At 30.8% G+C, this 14,911-nt stretch overlaps 1 protein-coding gene across 1 annotated transcript; it reads left to right on the top strand.

Moving 5' to 3' along the window:
- Positions 1–10,775: 10,775 nt before the first annotated feature.
- On the top strand, positions 10,776–12,092 carry LOC100817097 (ethylene-responsive transcription factor 1A). Its single transcript, XM_003549886.5, has one exon. The coding sequence runs from the start codon at positions 11,000–11,002 to the stop codon at positions 11,753–11,755; it is 756 nt and encodes a 251-aa protein (XP_003549934.1). The 5' UTR covers positions 10,776–10,999; the 3' UTR covers positions 11,756–12,092.
- The last annotated feature ends 2,819 nt before the right edge of the window (positions 12,093–14,911 follow it).

Below are 14,911 nucleotides of genomic sequence, written 5' to 3' on the forward strand. Positions count from 1 at the left end.
TATCATGGATCATACGAATTATGCTGTACCACTTTAATTAAGGATATATAGAAGCTTTTTTGTTTAGGCACTCTTGGACCGAGCTCCTATCCTTAATAATGCCGAACTTATTTATAGAGCACTTAATTGAGCTTTACTAATTTATTTATTTTAATCTTTTAATGAAAGGTGATGATGAAGTAGTCAATGTTTATAGGTTTATAAGCCATCCTAATTTGTTTGTGTCTTCGGGCCTGTTTCAAGTTTCAACGACTCCACTCTTTATTATTTGTTTCTAAGGGACCATCAAAGGATGAGAATTGAGAGCATCCTGATCTGGCTCATGCGTTTTTGGAAATTCCATTCCTAACAGAAAGGGAACCCTATATATAACTAAGTATAACTTCTTGCCAAGTCATAGACACGATAAAAGAACAGTTATACATAAATAATCACAAAATTAGCTTCATATAACAATGAAATATCGTTCTTCATACATAATTCATTAAACGTCTTGTCATGGTTGACCCAACATTTTAAGTGTTTTCCCATGAAAAGTGGTTGACAAATTCAACTTCTGAAGTGTGAAATTGTCACATGGGTTTTTATCAAGGGTTACCAGCTGCAGGTACGACGTTACGACTCTTCTACCTTCCAGAATCAGGTGCAAATTAAGTTATGTGAAGTTTCAATGAAGAAGGTTTGCATGTCACATAAGAGCTTATTCATATAGTCCATCTGCAAAAAATACTACTAAAATGTAACCTAATAAAAATCATAAGTCAAGTCTATGAACGCAAATTAATAAATTCTGCTTAAACTCTTCAAAACAGTCTCATTCATATCTTTGAGGCATCAAGCAATTTAATTTTGAAGAAATAAATGCACAAGAACAACGAAGGAAATGAACGTACGTTTCAAAGAAATTATATAATGAAGAAATTGTATAATTGTATAAGAGAGAAGAAAAATCTTGCTTTACATGCTAGTGATGAAATTGGGTTAGAATGTCACTAAAATTACATGTACTTATTTTTAAGAGAAAAAAATTGCATCTACTTAAATCTTCATTTCACGCCCATTTAATGTTTGAATTATGTTTGGAAAAAATGAAAAAATAAAAAAATAAAACTCAATGCACGATAGGATGAATAGGGTTTACATAAATTATATAGAATAAACAATGATAGATATTTACAATATCACCCCTACACCATTTGACAAGTGTGCCTACGCTTGGTTGAGAGCTCTGCTCCACTTCGTTCTAACATTTACTCATTCATAGAATATGAGTCATCCACAGTGAATTAATGAGAAATCGGTGTACAATTTTAATAAATTTAATAGAAATCCATATATGAGAAAAAAATTGGTCGAATTTTGATTTATGAAGCGTTAATTAGATGGTTCATTAAATTTAGAAATAATAGAAGATAAATTATTATTCATTCATTTAATTATTAAGATTTTTTTTTCCTGAATCGCATATCACATCGATCTAAACCTATTAAGTCACAGATTAAACTGTATATTACATGATTATCACTTACCTAAAAAAATTTTACGCACGAAAGAAATCAAATACAAAATTCTTTCATTAAATAAATTATTCTTTTATTTACAAACATAAAGGATCTTACATAAATTCTATGAATTATGTACATCATTTATTTGATTCAAGTATTTTACTTTTAACAAATTAAATAGATTAAATTGAATTTTTCATAATTGAAATTATAGATAAACAAACTTCTTTGTTGAATCTAATCCTAAAGTTACTTGTGATTGTTGTAAGTTATAGAGAATCATTTCTCTCTTATGTGTGATGTAATGCCTATTTTCATGGGCACCTTTCCAATGGCTAAAATCATGTATTATATGATTATATCTTTATCATAAATAGACTCTCCATCAAAGTATCATTCATTTGCTAATATTTTTTTGTATTTTTTTGTTTCTACTCATTTCACCATTGCTATTTGAATTCAGCCTTGCATAAATAAGTTTATTGTTTACAAATTACAATGACCGTAATATACTTGTGCAAAAGATTTTGAACATTTTTAACTTACAAACTCTTCGGTCTATTCTAGTCAAGCTAAGGCGTTGCATCATGATCTCTGGCAACGGGCATTGATGTAGTTTCTTGTTTGAATGCAGGCAGAGAAAGAGATTGCCACATTCGTTTTAATGAAAGAGCGAAAAAAACTTAAGCGTACTGATCGACAGACATATCCTTCTTTGAATTGAACATGTAGAATAGCACATGATTGTCTATGCTCCATATGCATATTTCTTTAATAATAATAGTAATATCAAAATTCTAATTACCGATATGTTCATTACGTTGTGTAACAATAACAATGCCAGGTTAATTTGTACAAAAATAGTGTAACTCTGCTTCACTCTCTATTCAGAAGGAAAATTTGAGAGTCCTGGCTCTCTTGCAACCAATTAACCCCATTCTCATGCTTCCCCTGTTTCCTCTCTTTTCTCTTTGTTTTCTGTTATTAAGAACTAACCAAAGTCTTTTCCGCTTCTGGTTCCACATTCTCTAGCTACCAAGTGAACAAGTTGTTGTTTCATTCCACTAATTCATCTCCTATGTGGTCTGCGGATCTGATTTATTATTTCCTAATAGTGATCATCCTTCAGCTTCATCACTGCAACTATATTGCCCCCAAAATTATCAGTGAAGTTCCTATATGATGAATAGTATTGTTAGCAATACATTTTTCTCATATGCGCTCTCTTTGCCAAATATTAAAATTTATTTATACTCATTAAAAAAGGACATCACAGTAATCTTATATTAAATACTCAAAGAAAGAATTTATTATTCATAATGATCTTATAATACTTAAACATAATTCTCTCTAAATGATCCACATAAAAATAAAATAAAAAAGATAGGATTCACCAAATAAATTATCGTTTACTCCCCGGCCCACCACACCCATTTTTTGTTAAAATTTAGGAAATACAAGCTCCATATATAAACTGTTTTATATCCTTAGTCCAAATTTCCATCCCTTTCTATCCTAATTATAAATCACTTATGATTTGATTAATGTAGGAAGTACTAAAGTGAAAGAATGCATCGGTTTATTTGTTATGTAGAGTTCGTCGGCTCCAATCAATAAAGGGCAAACTACAAACTAATCTGGAATCAAGAGGTTCAATTGGTATTACGTCACTGTAATAATGGATACTTGGAGTATACATTAAAATAATAGATAGATGATGTACTATATTAATTTCAGTTATTATATTTATGGCCGACTTGGCTAAGCACTATTTACCTACTAATATATAATAATTTCAACTGTACTATATTAGTTTCAGTTATCTTATTTTATTGATAGATGATGGCGGCCTTGCCCACTAAACATCTGGATTAGAGGTTTTAGTATTGGCATGACATATCCCACGGCCATGCTAGCTGGGGTAATCGATTGCTATTAATTAAGTATTGTTATTATTATTTTTTATAAATAAATTAATAGATCAAAAAGACAAATAAAATAAGACAACCCCTTGGAGCTGGAGTGCCTATATATGCCAGAAGACTCAAATCAAAACATGTCTTCAACACAGGTACATGGGTAAAGGATTTCCATCTGCCAGCCACGTGGAAACCACGTGCTTACCAATTAAGAATATCCTCGTTATGTTTTTCAGAGCTAGCTTCTATCAAATGCCTTCAAAGATTCCTAACACAGTTCAATGGGGTAGTTTTTAAAGGTGATTAATTTGACCATTAGCGAAGCTTAAACATGTATAATGAACAGGGTTGATTCCTAATCCTTTGTATCTGTTCTACCTTTGGAGTAAACACATGCATGTACTCCCTTAATTATTGTAAGGCCCGACGACAGCAGATATTATTATAAAATTTACAACTTGATATTTTTAGATTGAAAAGAATTTCAACTTGTTTGAATGAAATTATTTTACGTGACAGTGCATAGATATGGCCAAATTGTTTGGTTAGAATAATCAACAACTTTTTCTAAAATAATAGTATTAACATTGGAGGAAAACTGATATTTTATTTTTCATCATTCAACCAAACTAGGAATTGAATTGCTTGAATTGTGCACGGGGAGATTTCTTTCAATCTTTATCTCGCTCTTATTTAATTAATTTTCCTCCATCAGGTAAATCCATTGTGGGCCTCACATGTTCAAACTAATATTGAAGATTTAAAGCCTAGACGTATATAGTATTATAGTAGTAGGGAAAAGGTTTAGTAGACTCAAAGATTGCGGTGCGCACGGGTTGGTAGTTGGCACGTAGTGACCAAAAATACATGCTAGCCAATAATAATATATCAATGAGAAATTTTGAAGTCAAAGTCAAAAGTCCCAATTTGTTTTGGTCATCGGTCAGCTTCAAAGGCTCCTCTGTTAAGCTTATGCTATGTTACGCGGGACTGTCTTCCTCGTGCGTCCCTTAAATATATACTTGTTTTTGTAAATGTCAAAAAGAAATTAGCTTCAAAGTTAAACTGTATATTCATCGGTCTATAAAGGTCTAATTCAGTCTATTGGATATATATTGTTAATTAGTATTATAGTAGATTCCTTTAAATAAATATAAATATTCATCTATCGAAGAAAAACAATTAATTTGCGTAATTCATTTTGCATAAAAACCATAGTCCACTAAAAGTTAGTTCCGGATTGAGTATTTTGGAAGCCTCGATTTTATGAGAGCTAGCTCAACCCTAGAGAAAATAAAGTTTGTGGTCCAATGTCTTTCTTTTGTCTAACACCTATTGAGACGCTAAGCACAGTGGGACCTGAAATATTGCTCCTCAACTGAGGTTGACACCTAGTATCTCACCTCGACTAACCTACTAAACCACACGTTAATGCATATTACAATGACAGCCTGATAGTAAGGTTGTGTTGGTTAACGAGGAGAGAAGTAGAGTAGAAGGAAATAGAAAAAGAAGAGTAGAAATAGGTGAAAAATAAAATGATAAATTGTTTAGTTGAAGAAAATTAGAGATAAGAAATGAGGAAAGAGATAGAGAGATGACTAAAAACATGTAAGAAATAGTACAAACAGGTTTTACCATTTCTAAATCATCTTATTTCTCCTCCACCAAATTCTTAAAATTAATTCTATCATTTCCAATATTAATTCTACTTGCTAAAACCGGACAGAACCTAAAGGAAAAGAAGAGAATAGGTGAGAGAAAAAAATAGATGAAAAATAGAGTAAAAATAAAATTTATTTGATTGAGCAGAAATAGAGTAAAATAAAGGAGAAATATTATTATTGATATATTTTTTATTATTCATAATAATATTTTAAATTTATTGTTTTTAAGTTAAATAAGAATTAAAGCGGCATAGGGAGGCAAAATAACTCTGGTAGTAAGTTTTTGAAAGAAGAAAAAAAAAATACCTTGTTGCATGTAGTTCAACGCCCATTCAGTGTGGAGAAAGAAGAATTTCTTCACATATCCGCTCAATTAATTGTTGATCCTGCCTAAAGTAGTCTGTATCTTATACTTCCCAACATTACCCACCAACATGTGAATGCAAGCAACCATCAGTTCACCTAAGGATGGTAATGGAACAACATGGACACGAGTAGTAATCCCTCGTCACTTGTCTTGTTAGATGAAAATCCACCTCATACTAATATGAGTATTCTCGTTAAGTGAGTCTATACAGATTTATTTTTATAATTTTTTGTTAAAATGTTTTTTTTTAAAACATAAAAATAGAAAATTGTTTTGATATATATATATATATATATATTATAAAAATAAATAATTTTTAAACATATATTCATACTAAAAATAAGTTAGAGTACGTAACTTAATTTATATATAAGAGAATTTAAATTGTGGGAATCTTCATATATAAGTACCTTTTTTTATAGAGTATAAGTACCTTTCTATCCATCCTTGTTTGTTAATAAGCAAGTAGAGACAAAAATTAATAGACTTTATTCACAACTATTCATTAAGCTGCTCAAATCTAATATGTGTCGAAGTTTACTCTTTGGTATTCGACAAGTACAATTTTTTGTTGTCATCCCTTAACCTACCAAAATTTTTCGCCTTGCACTCAACGAAAAGTCTTCTTGCTAAGAGGAATAGGTATAAAGGTTGGGTGTGCCTAAGTGAGTTATTTGTTGAGCGAGATAATGTCTTCTTGAGCAAAAGTGAATTCGTTAAACAAGATCTTTTATCACTAAGCAAAAATTAGACACTGAATAGAGAAGAATCTCTAAAGTGAATTCGCTAAGAAAGACCTTCTCTTGCTGAGCTAAAATTGGATAGAAAGAAAAGGTGACTCCTTGAAGTGGATTCGCTTAACGAGCATGTAGCTTCGCTTAGCAAAATTTTCATAGAAAGTAGGGTAAATTCTTGGAGCTTGTGTTGCTTAGCGAGATGCATTCTTGCTAAGCAAGAATTGAGAGAGTTGCTGAGTGAGACCATTCTCGCTATGCAAAAATGCAATGTAGTGCAGGAAAAAAAATCCTTAATCCTAGGAAAGAACATGTTGTTGGCTTTATACCACATGTGATGGATATGTATGACATATTTGTGAGTCATTAGATAAATGACATGAATTGACTAAGAAAGGTAGGATCCTGTTGTGAAATGTCCAATGGAAACATGAGCATTATGTATGTAAAACCAAGCATAAGAACATCAAGTATTGTGATGAAGGGAAGTATGTAGGAATTTGGTTGGTAGAAGTTGTCAATAAATGTTATTTACCTTGGCCTTGGAAGTGATGATACCTGGTGTGGAAACTTTAATGACCTATGTTGATCCTATGGAGTCGGAGCGTATTGACAAAGATTGGTAACCTTAACTAGCCACTAAGAAATATCATTCTAGTAAGTGTGTGAAAGCTAAAGGCATTAGTGTGTTGATAGCACTTCTTATGTTTATGCATGTCCTACTAGACTGCTTTCAAGGGTTTAGAATGGTGCCTCATGTGCAAGAAAAGTATAAGTTAAACATTGTTGCATTGCAAAAGCACTATGTTATGTTTTTTTTTTTTGTTATCATGTTATTAATACAGAGTATTCATCAGTTTTGTCGATGACTAATCTTTGTCGAAAAACTTGATTGGACACCTTTAGTGGGATTCAACCCTTCCAACCACGTCTTTTTCATCCACAAAACTTGAACTCGAGACCTTGCTTAAGAGACCGAGTCTAGTATCATTCGAATCAACGACTTGTTGGTCAATATGTTATGTTTAAGACTAATTTCTTGTGATTGACGTTCTCTTATTTATGTGTGTGTTTTGTTTGTCTCTATTTTCATACCTTAAGCACTAAGTGAGATGTATTTCACTCCTTATATTTTTCTCTGTTTCATTTGAATGATTTTGATGTATCGGACTGTAGAAGCAAATAACACAAGAAGAGGGGGTTGAATTGTGTTTTTAAATATTTAAAAAAAAACTTTTTGAACACAAAAAATACGTTTTATTGTCTGATGCACATAAAACTAAAAACACTTAGACATGTTTTGATTTAGACTTTATCAGATGATGAAGAAAACATTTTTCTTTGAAAAACAAAAAGAGATAAAAGATCTAAAAACAAATTCAAACCCTTTGTCAATTAAACAACAAGAAAGTATTCAAAGAATTTATATTAGTTTCTCTCAATCCTGAGACTACGTGCAGTAGTTCTTGGTAACCATCAAGTTTTCACTAACTTATCAAAGTTACAAGTATTGTTTAGTGTCACTTTTGACTCTTACACTTGTAAGCTTTACCTCAAGCTTGACTTAAACCCTAGTATTCCATGTTCAACCAAGCCACTAATGGCTCTAAACAAATCAACAAGAGATGTTGAAAGTTTGTTCACTGACTAAAGTATGATCGTTTAACAGACGGGTATATCACTTAACACTTTTAGTCTTTTCTCTTAAGGTATACAAGATGTTTTGAGAGTTTAGTATCTTTACAATAATATACAAAAAGTTTTACAAGAAAAAATGAAAAAATGATTTACGTAGATGATTCGTGTCTAGTTTCTTCAAAGCTTCTTCTATATATAACCTTCATCTCCAAGTATATGTTGTTTCTCAACGGTTAAATTTTTCACTCTGTTCTTTGTTTGAGGTCTTTAGTTTATTGAAACATTTAATGCTTGTATTAAATGCACGTTTCTTCTTCATGCAAAGTTTATATTGATAGGATAGTGTGTCTTGTGATTCAACAGAGAAGTCACTTCTTTCTTCATAATAGATCTTTAACAACAAAGAGTGTCTTTTTGAGGATGATTAGTGTATTTCAGGTTATGGACTTTTTTTATTTTCCACAAGACTTTGAAAAATCTTAAGAGGATGTTTTTGAATGAAAGAATCTCAAACATAAAATATTAAATGAAGATCTTAAATACACTATTTAAACGTTTTATCAAATCGTTTTATAAGTGTATTGTTTGAAAACTTCAAATGCAATTTTTATCTTTCTATTTATTTACATCCAATCAAAATAATTATGAGTCATGATTTATTTTTAAGACATAAATATCTTTTAACTTAACAGGAACTATAGGTTAACTCAACTAAATGTGAATAAATTAATATTCAAATTTGGCATAAGAAAAAATAACACAACTAAACTTTCATTCGGTTATTTAAATAAATTTAATTTAAAACTTGAATTTATCTTGAGTTATAAAAATATAAGAAATTTTAGGATGATTTACTTAATTTGTTTATGCCTAGTTACATTTAGTAAACCAACTAGATATTTTAAATATAATTTTATTTGTATCGCTTTATTAAAAAAAAAACTCATTTTTTAGCCTTTATAAAAATAAATTCAAAATCAATTTTAATATTTTAAAAAATTACTCGTATAACCACAATGAACATATTAATATTAGAAGTTTTAAAATCGTTGTAATTAAAATTATTAATGTATTAATTTAAAAAAAACAATTTCCACTTGATATGTGTATATACAATAATATATATATATATATATATATATATATATATATATATATATATAATTCACAAGTTATTTCACATTGAACAAACAAACTTTATCAAACACTTCCATAAAACTTAAACAATTCAGTTTTATATAATTTCACACTAGTTGTTTGGCCATCCACTAGTAACTCAACTCAACCTCATTCAAATCAACATCCAACTTGGCAAGATAGTAGCTGTTTTTAGTTAATGACACCTAATTCTTGTGATAAAATAATGATCAATTGGACAACTGATGGGGTCATCTTTCGTAGTGTTAATCCAAAACCAAAATGATGAAATCTAAAAAGGTAAAGGGTTTCGTTGAATTGTGATTCGTAGTTACTGTCCTGGAAAACACTAAAAGCATAAAGCATATACAGTTACTGGGGGATGCAAATTGGCGAGTAGTGGGGTCCTCTCAACCTGTTGGGTTATTGAATTTGGAAGAGACTTATCCACAAGTGCAAACCTCGTAAATGTGTCCACAATCGTTGTATCCGCATTGTTTGATTCGTGTCCTTCAGTCCCACGTTGTTTTCCTCGCCACTCGCCATCTTCTTTCACCCTTTTTTTTTTCCACTCTTTTTAACAACAAAAGTTATCTTCATTACTTAGCACGGTGCTATTTGTGTGTCAAAGTTTTACTCCTTCCTTTCCAATTATAATAGTAGTGTAAAAAAATTGTCTTCAAATAATTTTATTTTTTAATGTATATTAATTATTTTTTCTAATTATATTTATCGTATATTGATGATGAATTATAAAATATAAGAATAAATTAATGATGATATAAGATTAATTTTATAAAATTATTCTTTTTTATCTGTTTTTATTTGATCCATAAGAAATAAATTAGGATGAAAATTATTTTGTGACGACAGAGTGAGTAATATTTTGGTACCTATGTTAATTACTTAGCATAATCTAATTATACATATAAACTTAAATAAGTTGTGCGCTATTCGTATCCTGCAATATTGAATTAATTGTTTATCAGTTTCCTTAATTAAAATTACACTATATTTGTTTTCATAAAGTTTATTTCATTTAACATTAATAAAGTGTAAGTGTTCGATTTAGAAAATTTTAAAGTATCTAATTCTTTCACCGAACCTTGAGGCACAAGCTATTTGGATAAGTTTTTTTTTTAAACAAATTATTATAATTTAAGTTTTAAAAAATGTTTTTAAACTTATAATAATAATAATTTTTTATCCTTGTGTTCTAAAATAATTCGTCGAAATCATTTTTTACTTTTTTTAATATATATAATATGATTATAATTCTATGTACGTTATTTAAAAACACACACCAAAAAAAGGCATTGCATAGACTATACGTGAGCTATTGAATAGAAGAATATTACGCATTGAATAATTTTTAATTTGATTTTTTAATAATATTATTTTTATTTAACATTATCATAAAACGTTTAATTTCTTTTCATGAGATAATTTGTTAATTTGTTTCTCTCTTTTCATGACATACTAGGCGATTGTGCAGCATGGAAGGTGACAACAGGAAAGACAAGCAAAGGAGCAAGTTGTCTGCGCCTGTAAGCAGAATGACATCATACATGTACGATTTTTCGTCAGAAAAAATTGACTGAAACTCATTAATAAAAGAAGTGATATGCATGTAATAATTTTTTTTATAAAATAGTATATATTTAAAATTTACATTAATTTTTTCTGTTCTGATATTATTTATCTTATAAATATTCTCACTTAAATTATAGTGCAAGAATTGCCGGCTGAAATATAATAATAACCTTATGCTTTAGTCTGACTTATCATAAAAAATGTTGTAAGAAAAATCCACAAGAGTATATTTATTTGATTAAGCACGTGAGAAAAATGGGCACTAATTCCTTGCCGTTTACACTTTACACATGCGAAGCTTCAGCGAAGCTAAGGCGAGGACCCCAACAGCCACCATCCACAAATGCATGAACCTACATTCCTATAAATACCCCCTAATTCATAACCCTCTAAGTTCCAATATTTAATATATCCACCTTTTGGGGAGACCACCGGAGATATGTACGGACGGAGTGATTCTTACGAATCCGATTTGGCGCTTCTGGATTCGATTCGCCGCCACTTGCTGGGAGAGTCCGAATTGATATTCGGAGCCCCGAATTTCGGTTCGGGTCGGAGCTCCAGTTTCAGCAGCTTGGACTCGTGTTTGAGTGATGATTGGGGAGAGCTTCCGTTTAAGGAGGACGATTCAGAAGATATGGTGTTGTACGGCGTTCTCCGTGACGCAGTTAATGTGGGGTGGGTCCCATCCCTCGATGCCGGCTCGCCCGAGAGCGTCTCGTCGGGTTTTCCGGCGGTGAAGCTGGAGCCTGATGTCATGCCGGCGTTGATTAATCCGTGTCCGCCTCCGGCGCCGGCGGTGGAGGAGAAGAAGGTTGTTCCGCCGAAGGGGAAGCACTACCGCGGCGTGCGGCAGCGGCCGTGGGGAAAGTTCGCGGCGGAGATCCGGGACCCGGCGAAGAACGGGGCTAGGGTTTGGCTGGGGACGTTTGAGACGGCGGAGGACGCGGCGTTGGCGTACGACCGCGCCGCCTACCGGATGCGAGGGTCGAGGGCGCTGCTGAATTTTCCGTTGAGGGTTAACTCCGGCGAGCCAGATCCGGTGAGGGTGACGTCGAAGCGGTCGTCGTCGCCGGAAAGTATGGCGGCGGCGGCGCCGAAGAGAAAGAAAGTTATGGTGGTGGGGACGGTGCAAGAGCAAGTGGGGAGTCAAGTGGTGGAGTGTACACGTGGCGAACAGTTATTGGTTAGCTGAGAGAGATTCTAAAATTGGTATTGTGTTTATTAAATACAAAAAATACAATACTCTTTTGTAATTATGTGAGGTGCGTGTGTAGTCCTATACCCATCATCCAACTCAATCTTGCAACAGAGAAAAAAAAAAGGTGAAAGATGAGACAGGTGATTTTAGTATATCAAATTTCAAATGGTGAGTGGTGAACCCACCACGGGAAGAAAAAAATTAAAAGATGATGATGAGTGATGACAGAGGTGAGGATATGTAATTTAGCTTTGTGAATACTACCAAATTTGTTTGTTCAACATTATGAATTATGAATGGGTTAAATGTGACAAATGAGTTGAGACCTTAAGAATCCTTCTAAATGATTATTCTGTGATAAATTATTATCAATTGCTTAATTGTTATTCTGAGTTGAAAAGCATGGCAACATGTAATAAAATGCACCAAATAAAACTAGGGACGCCAATGGAAATGATTTTTTAAATGGTAAACGTTAATTTTATTAGTTTTGTTAAAAATATTAGTTGTTTAGAAGATTTAAACGTGTGATTTCTCTTCTTTTCACTCTTCCTTCATATTTTTTCAACTATTGAATTAATCTTATATCTCATAAAAAATATAAAAAATAATGTTTTTATTAGTAAATATTAATTTTATTAGTTTTATTAAAAAAATATTAGCTGTTTAAGAAATTTAAACATGTGGTCTCTCTTTGTTTCACTCTTCCTTGCTTTTCTTATAACTATTTGATCAATCTCATAATAAATGAAAATGGAAGAAAGCATAAGGTAATAAATGAACAATTTAATGCTATGTTGTGGTAAGACTAATGTTAATAAAATTTTGGCAGATTTTTAGGGAATTGGATCCGGTTATTGAAAAATTAGATATATGACGCAAGAATGTAACAAAAAAAAATGAGGCAAAATAAAAATAGTGTAGCTTCTAAATAAAATGCCATATTTGTCTTTTAACAAATTATAATGACACCCCATATGTTTTATTTGAATATAAGATTTCCTCTGTTTAAAACTATTTCTTTGATATACTTTCATGTAATGTCGTTAAATTATATTTTGTTTTAAAATTGAATTATATTTTTATTCTAACTATTTTTATTGAAATTCAGGATTATCCGAGTTAAAACTCAAGATCACTTATCTTCTTCATTATTAGATTTCTTTTAAGAGTGGAGACAGTTTACGTTATTGCTAGTTTTAGTTAATTCTTTTCCTTCATCTTTTTGTTTTTATATTTTGATGGATAAAAAAATTAAGGCTTGTGGTTTTCTCCCCCTTCATCACTTACAATTTCTCAAAGTTTCAACTTTTAATCAAATTCAATCATGGAAAATATCTTTAGATTCCTCTATAATCATTGTTGTAAGCCCAGATATATGGTGATTTTGAATTGTGTGGATTATAACATTTCTAATTGGCAACTTTTTGGCGGCTTACACATTACAACACTTCACACAACTTTCCTAAGGTTGACCACTAATGGCCGGTCTCTCTAGGCTGATCTCTCCAAGTAGAGATAACGAAATGGACCCAAACCCTATGGGCACCCGCAAAATATCCACAAGCGGAGAGGATAATTACCTGCTTATTGAAGCTGAAAATGGGAACAGGTATTTACCCATAAATTTTTGCAGGGATGGGTGTGGGTACGAGTACTATAGTACCACCCCGCCTTGTCCTGCACATCTCATATATATTATATATTAATGTAATTAAAATATGTTAAATAAATAATTTTTATTATACATATACTTTTATGTAAAAACAAAGTTATATTTTTTCCAATTCAATTGATATTTTAAATTCATGGTTCATGCTTTCCAATTCAAGTGTTGATGTTATAATTGAGATTATTTGACTAGGGATGTGTCATATTGATTTTATTTCATATAAGCACTTTTATGTTGAGACGGATGAATACAATCATGGTTTTGGTTTGTAAATTTCATATTAACACTTTTATGTTGAGGTCAATATTATCCATATGCTTTCAAATGTCATTTTGGTGTTGGATTGACTCGTAAATCTTGAATATTGTTTTGTGTAGAAGGATCATATTAGTTTTAACATACATTTTATTATATTTGCTTAACTCTATTTAAAAATATTGAATTATTATTTATTTTTATGTATAAATTTATGACTTTGTGATAGGTCTTTGAGAATATTGTCATCACATGATATTCAAGTTTAATTAGAGTTTTTGTTAAGCAATCATAACATTAAATTTAAGAATTTCTTTGTTGGATAATTATCTTTTTAATGTTATTTATTTATGACTTGAATGTTTGGAGAAATCATGTTATGCTTATTTTTTTTTAATATTATGTGTGAAGGTTTTTAATGTTATGTTTAGAATATTTAAAAGTGAATTTTCAATTTATTTATAATAATTTTTTATTTTTTAATTGATATATATTTTTTGATTCATTAACTTTATACATTAGTAAATTGTGAGTCACATGTACAAATACAAATATAGATGGATAAGTATCCAATAATATAAAAATAGGAATTAAAGTTGTTATCCACGTAAATATAGATCAGATATAAATATTTTTTAAAACAGAGATATAATAACGGGTACTATAAAATCCTTTTCATCATCATCCTTATCTTTAAAGGCTGAAATTCTTTAGGACAAACGCTAGGTCAGTCTCGATAAGAACAAACATTTGCTTATTAACTCTTTAAAAATATATAAGGTAAGATGAAGTTAAAATTGACAAAACACAAATGGTTTAAATACAATTTTGTTTTTCTCAACGGGACAAATATGTTTTCTTTTATTAGATACGCATTACTTTAACATTAACGGGACAACAAAAAGTAAGCTACAAGATGAAAAACAAGTAATAACGTGGGATTTCCTGTGTAAGAAAAGTTGAGTCCATAGTTATATTATATTCAAAAAAAGTGTTTCAATGTTGAATTATTGGTAACACGACATTATTATATTTTTCGTAGAAATGAAAGAGAGGAAGACGCCTAGGAAAAAAATACACATTATTTTTTAAAGTTAGGATTCTTATAATAATTAAGATTCTTCAGTTATAATATTATAAATGCTTTTAATATTTTGAAGAACATAGGGCACCATGTAGTTCATACTTTACTAATAAATTATAGTTAATCTCTGCATTATACA

Source organism: Glycine max, chromosome 17, assembly GCF_000004515.6.
Source record: "Glycine max cultivar Williams 82 chromosome 17, Glycine_max_v4.0, whole genome shotgun sequence".
Taxonomy (NCBI): domain Eukaryota; kingdom Viridiplantae; phylum Streptophyta; class Magnoliopsida; order Fabales; family Fabaceae; genus Glycine; species Glycine max.

Bases quoted from the DNA above. Each gene is read 5' to 3' on its own strand.
- LOC100817097 (XM_003549886.5), top strand. From the start codon at position 11,000: ATGTACGGACGGAGTGATTCTTACGAATCCGATTTGGCGCTTCTGGAT.